Source organism: Anomaloglossus baeobatrachus, chromosome 1 (assembly GCF_048569485.1).
Source record: "Anomaloglossus baeobatrachus isolate aAnoBae1 chromosome 1, aAnoBae1.hap1, whole genome shotgun sequence".
NCBI classification, from domain to species: Eukaryota; Metazoa; Chordata; class Amphibia; order Anura; family Aromobatidae; genus Anomaloglossus; species Anomaloglossus baeobatrachus.
The window spans coordinates 21,652,585-21,667,933 of NC_134353.1; the positions used below are offsets into that span (position 1 = coordinate 21,652,585).

The 15,349-nt window shown below is 47.5% G+C and overlaps 1 protein-coding gene across 1 annotated transcript in view; it reads left to right on the forward strand.

The window, feature by feature from the left end:
• Positions 1 to 3,209, forward strand: part of LOC142303723 (vomeronasal type-2 receptor 26-like) — a 45,628-nt gene extending 42,419 nt beyond the window's left edge. Inside the window, exon 3 of the mRNA XM_075345816.1 lies at positions 2,308 to 3,209. Coding sequence (XP_075201931.1) covers positions 2,308 to 3,209 — 902 coding nt within the window. The remainder of the gene's footprint in view (positions 1 to 2,307) is intronic.
• The last annotated feature ends 12,140 nt before the right edge of the window (positions 3,210 to 15,349 follow it).

Consider the following 15,349-nt stretch of genomic DNA (forward strand, 5'->3'; position numbering starts at 1 on the left):
TCTTGGGGATTACCTGTCACCGGGCCGGTGTCGGTTTGGGATGTCACAGCTGCCAGGCCCACTTTCGTGATCCCGGCGGTGTCAATAAAGATGGGGAGGGGAATGATGGGAGTAGTTATTCGTGATGCTACCTGTGTTATGCGGTCAGGTATTTAGCTGCCGCTGTGGGAGGCCTTCTCCAGGGCGGATGATAACGCAGCTAAGATGGTACAGTTCTCCACAGGCAGAGCTTAGGCCCCGGGAAGGATGTTGTTGTAGTAGTCCACTCCAATATGGGAGCGTGTGGCGTGGGAAGGTATAGACAACACAGTGGTTGCAGTTTAGGTTGTTTACTCACTGAACTGCCCCCACCATTAGACTGCCGGACTCCGCTTTGATGGGCTCCAGCCGATCCCGGATAGTTCAGAGGTCAGAATCCCCGGGTTCATGAGCTAGTGGGTGGGAGACCCCAGATGATATGGTGACCATCCTAAATGACCTTACCTTAACCCAGTCCCGGTGAGAGGGCAGCTAGATATGGGTGTTGGTGAATTGGGGTGGTTTACCGGCAATGAACTCTTCTGTATCCGAGATGAATACTGCACTTCTGGTGAGGTGCAGTACCCTGTGGCGATGAAGTCTCATGGGCGCCACACATTTACAACAACACCCTAATATTTTAAGGTCCTATGGGGAGGGGGCAACTGATGCCACAATACTGGTCTGCTGTCTGCCTGAAAGGTTTTTGAATCTCGAGGCTCCAAGATGGAAGTCTAAGTTGTTTCTTGTCTGTAGTGGCATGGGTATGGGAGCACCAGCCTTACACCTGTCTGTCATATGCCTTCATATTTTCTTCCTTATCTGCCAATATTGTGAAAAACGACTTAGTAGAGGCAAAAACTCAATACATTTGACTACTACATGCATGAAATGGCACATGCGCAAACAACATGAATTTCTGTAATATTCATACTGCATTAAATTACAGACTACCATCCCTACCCAACCATCGGTTGCCAAATCAACCACATCTGCTGCTTCTTTCTTGTGTGATAAACACCTCATGATCCCAGTAGTTGGGTGTCCCACACAAACTTGTCATTAATGAGGTTTCGCCAATAATTTAGGACTACCAAAATCTGTTATCTTTACATAACATTCTTCATCAGTGGACAATAGTGTATTGCATGTATTCACTGTTTTGTTTTTTTTTAAAGCCAGCCCACAGCCTGTGTGATGCTTCCTCCTCTTCCTCTGGGACTCCAACCTTCACTCACAGATTATTCAAAGTGTGCTGCAATATGTAGATGAGCGGAATAGTAAGCGCTGTTTTTTAAATTTTCTAAAGGCAATTTAAATTGCCAACATGCAGTGTGTAGATACCGAACGAACAATTTTTGGAAAAACGCCAATAATATGTGGCTACAGTGGCTATAACCAAAGCAGTGTTTTTACATTTTTCTAAAGGCAAAATTGCCAACATGCAGTGTGTACAGACTGCACTAACAATACCTATTAATGTGTTGGCCTGTGTAATTTGGAGCAGACAGCAAGTCCTATTTGGATGCCTCACTTCCTGGCAACTGTTTTCCATGCACCACAAGTACCTGCAATCCCTATTTCTATGATTTCATGTGCTGATTTGTGGCACAAGACCTCTCCCTAGACTGCATGTCCTTATTCTTATTTATTCATGTGACTTAGCAAGACAATCACAGAAGACCTTATGTCTCCACTTTAAAAATGTTTTCTGCGCTGTGATTGGCTGCAGTAACATCCACATATAAAGTTGAAAAACAAAAACATGGCGCCGCCCACATCTGGCTCCTCCTACTCCAGGGTCTCCACCTTCCCCACTGATTTTACACATCCCTACATCCAACAGCACTGCAATCCTATCCAAAACCAGAAAATTCTTTTAAAAAAGCATTTTTGGAAATGTGGCCAGGGTTCAGGGGCAGCAAATGAGCCAAAATTAACATTACTGAGCTTTGGGGGAGGGGCTCGTGTTTGCCGAGTCCGAACAAACAAGCTTAAGCTCGTGGCAAACCTGAGTTTGGCGAGCCTTTACCGAACAGGTTCACTCATATCTACCCATCACTAATCTTGATACTGAAATATTATGATCTTTGTAGATTCTCAATACTTTTTCACATTCAGGGTAACTTTTGAGTTTTAAAGTGTCTAACAAAGGTAATAGCTTCTTTTACTTCTCCTCTTGAATCTTTTAGGTTTCTGATAATTGAAAAGTTTAAAACTGTAGAAAAGTGCATGAATTGCATTTACATCCCTATTTTTGACATGAATTCTTAAAATATTTTCCTACAGATAGCAATAACTGCATGAAATGCCAAAGTGACGAATGGCCAAATGAGAAGAGAGACCGATGTCTGCCCAAAGTAATAGAATTCATCTCTTATCAGAATGACACCATTGCTTCTGTATTTTCCGGTGTCTCTGTCTTCGGATGTCTTGTGACCGGCTTCATATTTGGAATCTTTATTTCCTACCGGGACACTCCTATAGTTAGAGCCAATAACCGGAACCTGAGTTACCTTTTCCTGGTCTCCATCTTCCTCAGCTTCCTCTCTGTCTTCTTGTTTCTTGGCCGTCCCACTGATGTAACTTGTAGTCTACGTGAAACCAGTTTTGGAATTTTCTTCTCAGTAGCTATCTCTTCACTTCTCGCCAAGACTATCATGGTTTGTGTTGCTTTTAAGTCTACTAAACCTGGAAGCCCCTGGAGAAAATGCATGAGTACGAAAGTGCCTTATACCATAGTTTTGTTGTGTTCATCCTTCCAGATAGCAATTTGTGTTTTCTGGTTGTGTATTTTTCCCCCATTCCAAGATCTGGACACTGAGTCTTATCCTGGGAAGATCATCATTCAGTGTAATGAAGGCTCCGATATCTGGTTCTACTCCATGTTGGGTTATTTGGGGCTCCTGGCTGCTCTGAGCTTCGTTCTGGCTTTCATGGTGAGAACATTACCCGACAGCTTTAATGAGGCCAAGTACATCACCTTCAGCATGCTGGTGTTCATCAGTGTATGGATTTCCATGATTCCCGCTTATCTCAGCACCAGAGGGAAGAACATGGTGGCTGTGGAGATATTTGCAGTGATGGCTTCAAGTGCTGGACTCTTAGGTTGGGTATTTTTCCCAAAATGTTTTATTATTTTGTTTAAATCTAAATTTAATATAAAACCTGAGCTGCTAAGAAAGAAATGACTACTAATTATTGTAAATTTGCATATTAACGCTCCCTCAACTGAGATTGTCATTGTGTGGTTTAGTAAAAAAGATGAATTGTAGCTGATGACATCATAAAGTGTCTGACACTGATATTGATAAGAAGGAGCTAGCCACATCCAATTAATATAATAACATGCGGATAGAAATCATGTTCCAGAGATCCTGCTTTAGCTAAAATAAAAATGTATTGTTTCCCTCCTAGTTCTCCTGTTTTCTTTTCATTATTGTTATATGAAAGTCAAACCTGGATATTCTATGTTCCAGAAGGAAATCTGAAGAGGGTCAATTTATGATGTAATAACTCTGGAATGTTTCAATGGATCTCAGTGATTTTGAGATTTATTTTTTATGACATAATTTATGATAGTAGTTATCAATTTAGGACAATTTATTTTGCTATTTTGGAAAAAAATCTAAACTTTGGTAAAAATTTAAAATGTTAGAACTTTCAAACTTTGAACTTTTATGCCCTTAAGAGAGTTCTGTCACACAAAATGCTTAAAGCGCACCAATCACCAGGATTCTCGTATATAACCTAAAGCCAATGCTATACTGGCACTATCAGGCTGATTCTCTACATACCTTTAGTGGTCAGCTGGATGTTTAGGTTTTGAAATCCAGGAAAGTGAAGTTTATAAACTCAGCAGCTTCTTGAGTGACAGCAGCTGAGGATCAGATAATATATGGGGGGTATTCATAGTTATCCCACCTTTTATAGAATTAGCATAAGTATTATACAATCAATTTATTCTTTCCCTTGCAGGACCAGTGGTGAGGTCATACCCATGTGACCAGAAAAGGTGGGGTCTCAGGCAAAAGAATAATGTTGCTTCCTGGTATCAGCTTTGTTGGCTGAGGCCCTGCCCCTTCTGTGGTTACATGAGTATGACATCCCCACAGGTTCTGAAAGTCAAAATTAAATCGATTGTATAATATATAATGTATATACTGTATATATATAATGCTAATTCTAACAGAGGGAGATGATATCTATGAACACTATGGTGCGCTTTAATAAATAAAATTTCCCACATGTTACTTTACATCAGGGCAATGTTTAAATATAATTTTATTTTTTTAGGAAGTTAAAAGGGTTCAAAGTTTATTGGCGGTTTCTCATTTTATCCAACAAAATCTACAAAATATTTTTAGGGACCATATCCCATTTGAAATGACTTTGAAAGGTCGATGTAACAGAAGATACCGAAAAGTGGCACCATTCTAAAAACTGCACCCCTCAAACTGCTTTACATCACACTGGAATTTATGCAAATTGGAATGAAAAAATTACATTTTACCTAAAAATGTTGTTGTACGCCCCATTTATACACTTTTACAAAAAAATAGCATAACAAAATGGACCCCAAAATTTGTCGTCCAGTGTGCTTTGAGAATACAGATACTTCACATGTGGTCTGATACCTCTGTTTGGACAAATGGAAGGGCACTGAATGGAAGGAGCACCTTATGAATTTTGTAATGCAAATTTGGCTGAATTAAATTGTAGGCACCATATCACATTTGCAGAGCTGGTAAGGTGCATAAAAAACAACCCCCCCACAAGTAACCCTATTTTTCGAAAATAGAAAAATCAAGGACATTACACAGGTATAGTGAACATTTTGAATCCATAGGTGCTTTACATAATTTGATTATATTAAGTTGTCATATTGAAAGTTGTAATTGTTTTCACAAAAATGTTGCTTTCGCACCAATTTTCTGCCCTTTCCAAGAGGTGACATGAAAAACTGGACAATACAATTTGCTATCCACATTCTTGTGAGCGCGCCGATACCCACATGTAGTCAAACAGTTGTTTGGACAAATGGGAGGGATCGAAGCGTAAAGAGCAGTATTTGAATTTTAGAAAACAATTGTACATACGATGTCCCACGATAATTCCAGCTGTGCTACATACTGAAGGCACAGCGCTGGCATTGAACATGTCTGCACACGTTAGAGCTGCGTGGAAGAGCCCCCTTTCACCATCATTTTAAAGTGCCAAAGTCTGATGCCTATAGATTTATATGGGGACTGGTGTCCAGGCAGACATCTGGGATCAATTCAGAACTGTATATTTATTTATTTATTTTTACCCGGTTGTACCAGCCTATCCCAGGTATCTGTGGTCCTCCATCACTATTATTGAAACATTACCTCATCATACTATGTGCTGTATATTCACTTATTCCAGTCTGGGTTCTTGATCTACATACTTGTGTGTGTTCACTTATCCTAAATTAACCATAATAAAGCATTGTTTTCCTAATATGGACATTAATAACTATTTTGATGAATCTATCTACAAACATAATTGACAGTTGTGTCTGTAACCTTATTCCAGCATGCAACGTGGCACTGTCAGTTGCGCAGGCGCAGTTCGAACTGCTCCTGTGAAGTGACATACACATCACCGCAGATTCCGGTATGAGCAGCGCATGCGTAAGTAGCGGTGATGTCACCGCTCTTCCCACAGGGCCTGGGAATCCGTCATCTGATCTACAGCGCTGTAAGCTGCAGCCCCTGATGCTGCTTGCGGCGCGCAGGCCATGGCCCCCTTGCTGATTGCGGCCTGTGCAGGGGCCGTTCACTCAGCGCTGTAGATCAGATACAAGATTCCTGAGCGTTCTGTATACAGCTACTGCAATGATCTGCTGCTGGCCTCTGATTGGCCGGTGGCTGATCATAGCTGTATACAGAGCTCGGCTCTGCAGAGCGTCAGGGAATCTCTCATCTGATATAAAGTGCCGTCAGCAGCAGCAGCCCCCGATGCTGCTTGTGGTGCACAGGCCGTGCCCCCTTACTGATTGCGGCCTGTACAGGGGAAAATGCAGTCAGCACTTTATATCAGATGACAGATTCCCTGATGCTCTGCAGAGCCGAGATCTGTATACAGCTATGATCAGCCACCGGCCAATCAGAAACAGCAGCTGATCATTGGAAAAGCGGTATACAGAGCGTGGTCCTGGAGAGCGCCTGGAGATCAGTCATCTAATATAAAGCTTTGACTGCATGGCCCCCTGCACAAGTCGCAATCAGAAAGGGAACTGCGACTGCAAGAGTCAGGACACAGGGCACCGAGGGAACCAGGACAGGTGAGAAGGATTTGTGTTTGTTTTTTTTTGTGTGTGTGAAGACTGGCACACTAGAGGGCAATTCTACAGGATAGAGCATTGCTACAAAAAGAGGAGCCGAAGGTTACATTACTACAGGTTGGGCACAAGGATGGGTACATTACTATAGGATGGGCACATTACTATAGGATGGGCACATTACTATAGGATGGGGACATTACTATAGGAAGGGGACGTTACTATTGGATGGGGTACATTATTATAGGATGGACAGATTACTATAAAATGGGGACATTACTGATGGGGACATTACTATAGGATGGGGACATTACTATAGGATGGGCACATTACTATAGGTTGAAGACATTACTGTAGGATAGGGCACATTATTATAGGATGGGGACATCTACATAATTGCCAGTTGCGGCAGTAATCGTATCCCACAATGCACTGCGGCACTATCCGTTGCGCAGCCCCAGTTCGTGCCCACATCATGGCAATGGTAACCAGGGACAACAGTGCAAGCAGAACCCAAATTGTGGTCTGAGTAAGTGACTCGCCCACCCCAGGGCTATGGGACACCCGGTGTCGGGCCGGACTAGTCCGGGGGTAGTCAGTGGTGGCGGGGCCCGACTCCGTGACCCTGGCAGGGTCAACTAATATGGCTTCAGTGGGGGTGATTATTAAAGTTTATATTCGTGACGCCACCTGTGGTTTGCGGCTATTAAGCCGCCGCTTCTGTATGAGGCCTCTGGGGCTGGTGGAATGGCAGCTTGGATGGTCCTGCTCCCCACAGGTGGAGCGTTACCCCAGGGCAACAGTTGGTGCTTGTAAGAGTCTATGAGGGTGTTGTAGACGGTGCAGTGCAGGCGAAATAACAGAGGCAACACAAAGGGTGCAGTTTCAAGTTGTTTACTCACAGTTCCTGGGTTGTAGTACACTGGTGCCTTTAGACTGCTGGAACCCACTGTCAGGGACCTCCGCCGATCCCGGGTAGATCTGGGAATAAAAGCCGGTGCACCGTTCTATTGTGTCCCTTTCTTCAGCTGTCTTCTAAGCCTTGCCTTTGCTGGATGAACCTGGCTTGGCCTCCACTACAGGTTCTTGACAAGTGGGCTTGCCTAGCTGGAACTGTACCCTCTTCCCAGGGGTTCTGCAGTGGGATGTGGCCCTGGGTGCTTGCAACCACCCTGGGCCTCAGTTTTCACCTTTGGAAATGACTTCTCTTCCTCCAGTTTTTAGGGACCATTACCCGTGTGCAGCTCGACCCCTCCACCCAGTGACTTGGTGGAACAGGCCACAAGCTTGAAAGCTTTGCAGTGGTCCTGGAATCCTTTCTGTAGTGTTCTGCTGTGGTGTCACCTGAGCCTATCTGGGCCTCAGGGTCTCCACCAGGAAGCGTCACTTTCTCTGGCTGTTTCTCCTCTCACTTCTCTCAGACTATCTGCCTCCTCTGCCTCCTGCAGACTTCTCACTTTCTTCCACTCCAAACTCACACTGATTAACTTGACCTTCCTGTCTCTACTCTACTCTCGGCTTGCTCCTCCCACCCACCCAGTTGCTAGGCCCCACCCACTGGGAGAAGGGATGGGTCTTATGCCCCTCCATCATACAGCATGGGGGTGGCTGCCACTATCCCCGGTCTCAAAATATGCCTAACAATGGGTGTAGTGCAGATTTACTTGTGGACCGGCGTTTACTCCCTTCCTTACCCAGGATAGGACATCACACCGCTGGCTGGGGTGCAATGTTCCTGTGGCGACTGAAGCCTCAGGGGTGCCACATAAGCACAATTCTTTTCCCAGTCTAACATTGTGCTACCTATATCGCATCCAGATATAATGAGGTGTTGGTGTTTGCGATGTCACGGAGTAGTAAAGAGGCGTGGCCGGGTATGTCTTCCCTTGCCTGACATCGCCATGCCTTGAGCAATGTTGCAGCGAGCGATTAGACATGGCGGTACTGACGAGACATGTCGAGATATGGTGGCACTGACGAGAGAGAGAGAAAAAAAAATACATACACATTATGTTTATTTCCAAAAAAATACACACAGCATTTAACCCATTTAATTAACCCCCCAAAAAATCTGTGAATAATCGAGAGCAGGCCATGATCTACTACAACCTCTTGTAGAGAGGGATTATCGCGAGAGTTCCCGCGTTGGGAACAGACAACCACATACACATCAAACTGCACAAAACAATGTACCACTTCCAATTATAGTCACAACAGCTTACAAAAGACCATATAGTGTAAAGATACACAGAACACAGGGGAGACACCACATAGTAAACACAGCTCAAGAAACACAACACCAGATACCAATATACAGCACACAACAAGGAAGAGACAGTGCACAGTAGTGAAAGAGGTCAAATGACGCAAAAAATACAATACACAAATGCTTAGGGATAACATGCAACAGATATGTTGGAAAGTGCAAACAGTGTGACACATGTCCACTGCTCCTGTCAGCACCACTAAGTATAGACAGATGTTCATTTCACTGAACTCCTGATGCAATAGCATTGGGCCTATTTTCAGTTTTGTTATATTTAGCATCATGTCTACGAGTGTCTGCTAATACAGTGACCTACATCTTTTTCATTGTCATTTTGTTGTGTTTATATTTCTTTGCTGTATTCTTCCTAAAAGTTTTTAAGTTTTCCTAGTGTATGTATGATAAAAGTCTTCGACCGAAATGTCACTACATGTATGACACTGCCGCAATTTGACCATGATTCACACTGCTCAGAACTTAACGAGGGGAAGCATCATATAGAGGACCTCACTACTGGACACAGCTCACAGTGGGATACATATCTTTTCATACTGGACAAAGCTCAAAGCGAGAGGAAGCATACCCTTACATACTGGACACATCTCACAGCGGGAAGCATAACCTTACAAATTGCACACAGCTCACAGCAGGAAGCATACCCTTACACATTGGACACAGCTCAAAGTGGGAAGCATACCCTTCCACACTGGACACAGCTCACAGTGAGAAGCATACCTTGCATACTGGACACAGGTCAAACCGGGAAGCATACCTTGCATACTGGACACAGATGACAGTGGGAATCATACCTCTACATACTGGACATAGCTCACAGTGGGAAGCATATCTTACATACTGGACATAGCTGACAGTGGGAAGCATACCCTTACATACTGGACATAGCTCACAGTGGGAAGCATAACCTTACATACTGGACACAGGTCACAGCGGGAAGCATACCCTTGCATTCTGGAAACAGCTCACAGTGGCAAGCATACCTTACATACTGGACACAGCTCACAGCAGGAAGCAAAGCTTACATAATGGACATAGCTCACAGTGGGAAGAAAACCCTTACATATTGGACACAGCTCACAGTGGGAAGAATACCTTACATACTGGACACAGTTCACAGTAGAAAGCATACCCTTACATACTAGACACAGGTCACAGTGGGAAGCATACCCTTACATACTGGACACAGGTCACTCTGGAAAGCATTCCTTACATACTAGACACAGCTCACAACATGAAGCATACCCTTGCATACTGGACACAGCTCACAGCAGGAAGCATAGCTTACATACTAGACACAGGTAACAGCGGGAATAATACCCTTACATACTGGACGCAGCTCACGGCTGGAAGCATACCCTTACATACCGGAGACAGCTCACAGTGGGAAGCATACTCTTAGATACTGGACACAGATCACAACGGGAAGCATACCCTTACATACTGGACACAGGTCACAGCGGGAAGCATACCCTTAAATATTGGACACAGCTCACAGCGGGAAGCATACCCTTACATACTGGAGACAGCTCACAGTAGGAAGCATACTCTTAGATACTGGACACAGATCACAACGGGAAGCATACCCTTACATACTGGACACAGGTCACAGCGGGAAGCATACCCTTAAATATTAGACACAGCTCACAGCGGGAAACATACCCTTACATACTGGACACAGCTCACAGTGGGACGTATACCTTACATACTGGACACAGCTAACAGTGGGAAGAATAACATACATACTGGACACAGCTCACAGCGAGAAGCATACTTTACATACTTGACAGGTCTCAGCATGAAGAATACCCTTATATACTGAATACAGCTCACAGTGGGAAGCATACCCTTAAATACTGAACAAAGCTCAAAATGGGAAGCATATCCTTTAATACTGGACACAGCTCACAGCGGAAAGCATACCCTCACATACTGGACACAGCTTACAGCGGGAGGCATACCCTCAAATACTTGACACAGCTCACAGCAGAAAGCATACCTTACATACTGGACACAGCTGACAGTGGGAAGCATGACATTACATACTGGATACAGGTCACAGCGGGAAGCATACCCTTTAATACTGGACACAGCTCACAATAGGAAGCATACCCTTTAATACTGGACACAGCTCACAGCGGGAAGCATACCCTCACATACTGGACACAGCCTACAGCGGGATGCATACCCTCGAAAACTTAACACAGCTCACAGCGGGAAGCATACCTTACATACTGTACACAGCTTACAGCTGGATGCATACCTCCACATACTGGACACAGCTCACAGTGAAAAGAATACCCCTACATACTGGAAACAGCTTACAGTGGGAAGCATACCCTGACATACTGGACAGAGCTCACAGTGGGAAGCATACGCTTACATACTAGACACAGCTCACAGCGGGAAGAATATCCTTACATACTGGACACAGCTCACAGCGGGAAGCATAACCTTACATATTGCACACAACTCACAGAAGGAAGCATACCCTTACATACTGGACACAGCCCACAGTGGGAAGGATACCCTTACATACTGGACACAGCTCATAGTGAGAAGAATACCTTACATACTGGACACAGGTCACAGCGAGACGCATAACCTTACATACTGGACACAGCTCACAGTGGCAAGTATACCTTACATACTGAACACAGCTCACAGCAGGAAGCATAGCTTACATACTGGACACAGCTCACAGTGGGAAGAATACCCTTACATATTGGACACAGCTCAAAGTGGGAAGCATACCTTACATACTGGACACAGCTCACAGTGGGAAGCATACCCTTTCATACTAGACACAGGTCACAGTGGGAAACATACCCTTACACACTGGGCACAGGTCACACCGGAAAGCATTCCTTACATACTGGACACAGCTCGCAGAGAAAAGCATACCCTTACATACTGGACACAGCTCATAGTGAGAATACCTTACATACTGGACAAGGGACAAAGTTGGAAGCATACCCTTACATACTGGACACAGGTCACAGCGGGAAGCATAACCTTACATACTGGACACAGGTCACAGCGGGAAGCATACCCTTGCATACTGGACACAGCTCAAAATGGCAAGCATACCTTACATACTGGACACAGCTCACAGCAGGAAGCATAGCTTACATACTGGACACAGCTCACAGTGGGAAGAATACCCTTACATATTGGACACAGCTCACAGTGGAAAGCATATGTGGCGCCCCTGACCTGGTCAGGCACCACTGAGTACTGCACCCATGCTGGGGACAGTACAAACAGGTAATCCAGAAGGCTGACCGAGGTGTGACTACACAGGCGCATAGTGATCAGGTCTCACACATGTACCTTTGAGAGGACCCCTGGGGATCCCAGGAGGGGGCAAAGCCTTCACCTCCACTGGAATAGTGGAGGGGGTAAAAAGCCTCCATCTCCACTCAAGGGGTGTGGTGGAGAGCCTGGTTGCTAGGTGGCGTAGGCAAGAACAGGAGAGGAGGGGCAATGAGCCGGTTCAGTGTGCAGTTCAGGGGGAGCAGACGTCAGGAGCAGACCCCTGGGGCTGTGGCAGTCTGACAGCGTCCGCGCAGTGGCTACCGACGGGGGAGAACGGTCACCTAGTAGTGCTACCCGAAATCCATCTTCAGCTAAAGAGAGAGCAACGGAGTGGGAAGTAAGGAGACTGCTAGGGAGTTACCAGGCCCAAACGGGTAGTAGGTCCCAGTGCAGGGATAGATCCACCTTTCCTTGCCAAACCTGCTTGAGGGGGTACTTTACACCCCCAAGAACACACTAAAAAGTCCGCAGCCACGTCGCCACAGTTAGGGCCCATAGTTCACAGGAGGCAAGCAGCCGGAGTGTCCTGGTCCAGGCTACAAGCAAACGGACAAAACGAAGGGGAGAGAGGCTTCAGCAACTTCCCTGGGTGACCCCCATAGGGACTAAAAGTCGGGGTTACTCCAAAACGCAAAGGGCTAAGGAAGGCGAGTCGGTAGTCACCCTCATCAGTCAGCCTGAAGGATACCTGGTTCCAGCCTGGTTCATCCCAGCTACGCCCGGGTTACTCACTCTGCCACCTTCTGTGAGTAAAACCCCTGAAAGACATTCTGCTTGTGTGGAGTTATTCTGCGCCTTGTGGTTCTACACACCTACACAGGGCCCTGGGGCTTGCCTCACTCTCAGGAGGCTATTACAACTGACTGCACCCACCATCAGCCCCAGGCATCCCTTAATTTGCAGTGGCGGTCCCCACTGACCGCAATTCTGAGAGTGGCGTCACGACAATCCTAAAAGAAGATCTCCTACCTGTGACAAGATCCAGCTGAGTGGAGTCCCTGAAGGTAATGCACCGACACTGCACTTGTGGGGCTTCACATCTGGCACTGTGAACAGGATAAGGACTAGACCTGTTCAGACAGGTGACCATGTGCCTGGGCGGTCCGCTTGAAAAATTGGAAGCGCCGCCATATTGCCACCATGAAAAGCGCGCTGAAAAACAACAGCAGCCCGCGCTGGGAGAAGTTACCGCCCACGAAGAGGTGTGGCTACCCAGAGATCCCCTGCAGAGTCCTGACCTCGCAAGTGATGGGAGCGGAGGCGTTCAGAGACGTCGGGACAGAAAGGGAGCCAGAAGCCTGCTGCTGGAAGAGGCAGAGCAGAAACTGAAGAGCCTGCTACTGGAGGCAGCAACGAGTCCGCTGCTGGGAAATCGTGCAGAAGAAGGCGCAGAGGAAATGGCGTCTGAACGCAGAGACCCAGAGCCAGGCTCCGCTGCCTGGTGGTATCAGGAACTTGCCCAGTTCTGCGACCAACTGGAGGCCAGGGTCATACGACAGATCAGCGAGGAACGCACGGCGCTTCTGGAGATGGCTGCCGCGGTGCAGGCCTATGAGGAAAAAGCTGCGCGACGAGTGCCAGACCGAGCGGCGACGACTCAGACCCCGATGGTGCCACCGATGGGTGAGTCCAGTGTTGCCCCTGCCAGCGCGAGTGCCCCGACCCCTGCTGCCACGCCCGTAGTCCCCGAAGAGGCGCCCGCCGCGGCGACGCTGAACCAGGCCGCAGCCACGCCAGGTGCGGCCCGCCAAGCCCAGGCCGCCGCAGAGATGCCCTGCCCGGCCCGTAAAGATCCGGCTGCCACCGCGACCCTCATCCATGCCGCGGGTGTGACGCTGACCCAGGCCGCCGCCTTGCTAGGCCCGGCCCGCCAAGACCCCACCGCAGCAGCGACGCTCATCCACGCCGCAGGCGAGGTGCTGAACCAGGCCGCAGCCACGCCAGGTGCGGCCCGCCAAGCTCCGGTCGCTGCAGCGACGCCCAGCCCAGCCTGCACAGATCCCATCGCAGCTGCGACGCCAATTCAGGCCGCCGCAGCGATGCCCTGCCCGGCCCGCCAAGAACCGGCTACAGTAGCGATGCCCGCTAAGACTTCAGCTGCAACAGCGACGCTGATCCAGGCCGCCGCCATGCCAGGCGCGGCCCGCCAAGACCAGGCCACCGCCATGTCAGGCGCGGCCCGCCAAGACAAGGTTGTATCACCATTTATTCTGGCCTGCCAGGCCAGAGCAGACACCGCTCCCCAGTCCAAGGAGGTCCCTGCTAGGAAGTCTACGCTGGGGGAGGACCCCGAATACCAGAAGCTGAAGGCTGACCTAGAGGCCCAGTTCCCAAAGGAGATGGTGGACCGGTATCTGCTCCCTCCACATACCCCTCAGAAGACTCTGGAGATGTCCACGCCAAAAAGTCCACCGCCCGGGCCAGCTGATGAACACTCATCCCCAGCGCTGCCACCAAAGGAGTGCTCAGAAGAACTAAGGGGGAGAGGAGGCCAGGAAGCTGAGGAGCTGACCCCGGAGCCATCAGCAGTGGATCCATGCCCAGAGCCAGAGATGCTGCCGTATTCCCGCTGGGATGAAGAGGAAGATTTGTCCAGCAACCTCACCTGGGAGCCTGCCAGCAGTGAAGCAGCCACCCAGCAGAATCAAGCCCGCAAAACACGGCGCCGCAGTAGAACCAAGTTTTCCCCTGCACCGCAGTCTCCAGAGAATAGAGATGAAGTCACGGCCAGAGACCTGGAGGAGAAACGGTTTCTGAGGAGAGCCAGATCCCAGGTTAGAGGGCCACTTTGTCGTGGAGTTGTGGAAGACTTCAGTTTGAAGAGTGGATATGGTTTTATAGTAGCTCCTGGTATGAAAGAAGGCATATTCGTGAATAGAAGAGACGTTAGAGCTCATTTGCCCAGAGGACATCCAGGCAGAAATCTGCGAACAGGAGACTCAGTGGAATTTACCATGCACCAAGGAGAAAGAGGCTGGTATGCATTGGATGTTACCCCATGTACCAGAAAGCCTTACAGCAGTCCTGCAAAAGAAACAGACACAGAAGAAGAAAGGAGAGATAAAGAACCCACTGATGAGACCACCACGGACGATGAAAGAGATCGAGAAACCAACAGGTGCCGCAGCCCTACAGGCCCAAGCCCTGGTAAGGAGGAATCTATGTAAAGTAAAGAAAGAAGTACAACAAGTTACTGTTTTGACCAGTTTGAAGTTTTTGCAACGTTTATAAGTTTAAGCATGTGCCCACATAAACTAATGTGAGAAATGAACCTTAAGGCTATGAACTGGCTATAGCCACAAACTCTCGCAGTGTAAATAGTTACACCAGAGGGTACCACCACCAGGGCCAGCCTGTTTAGGGGCCTGGCTCGCCTGCAACCAGGGAGCACGTCCGTTATGGGGCCTTGGCTTACCTGCAACCAG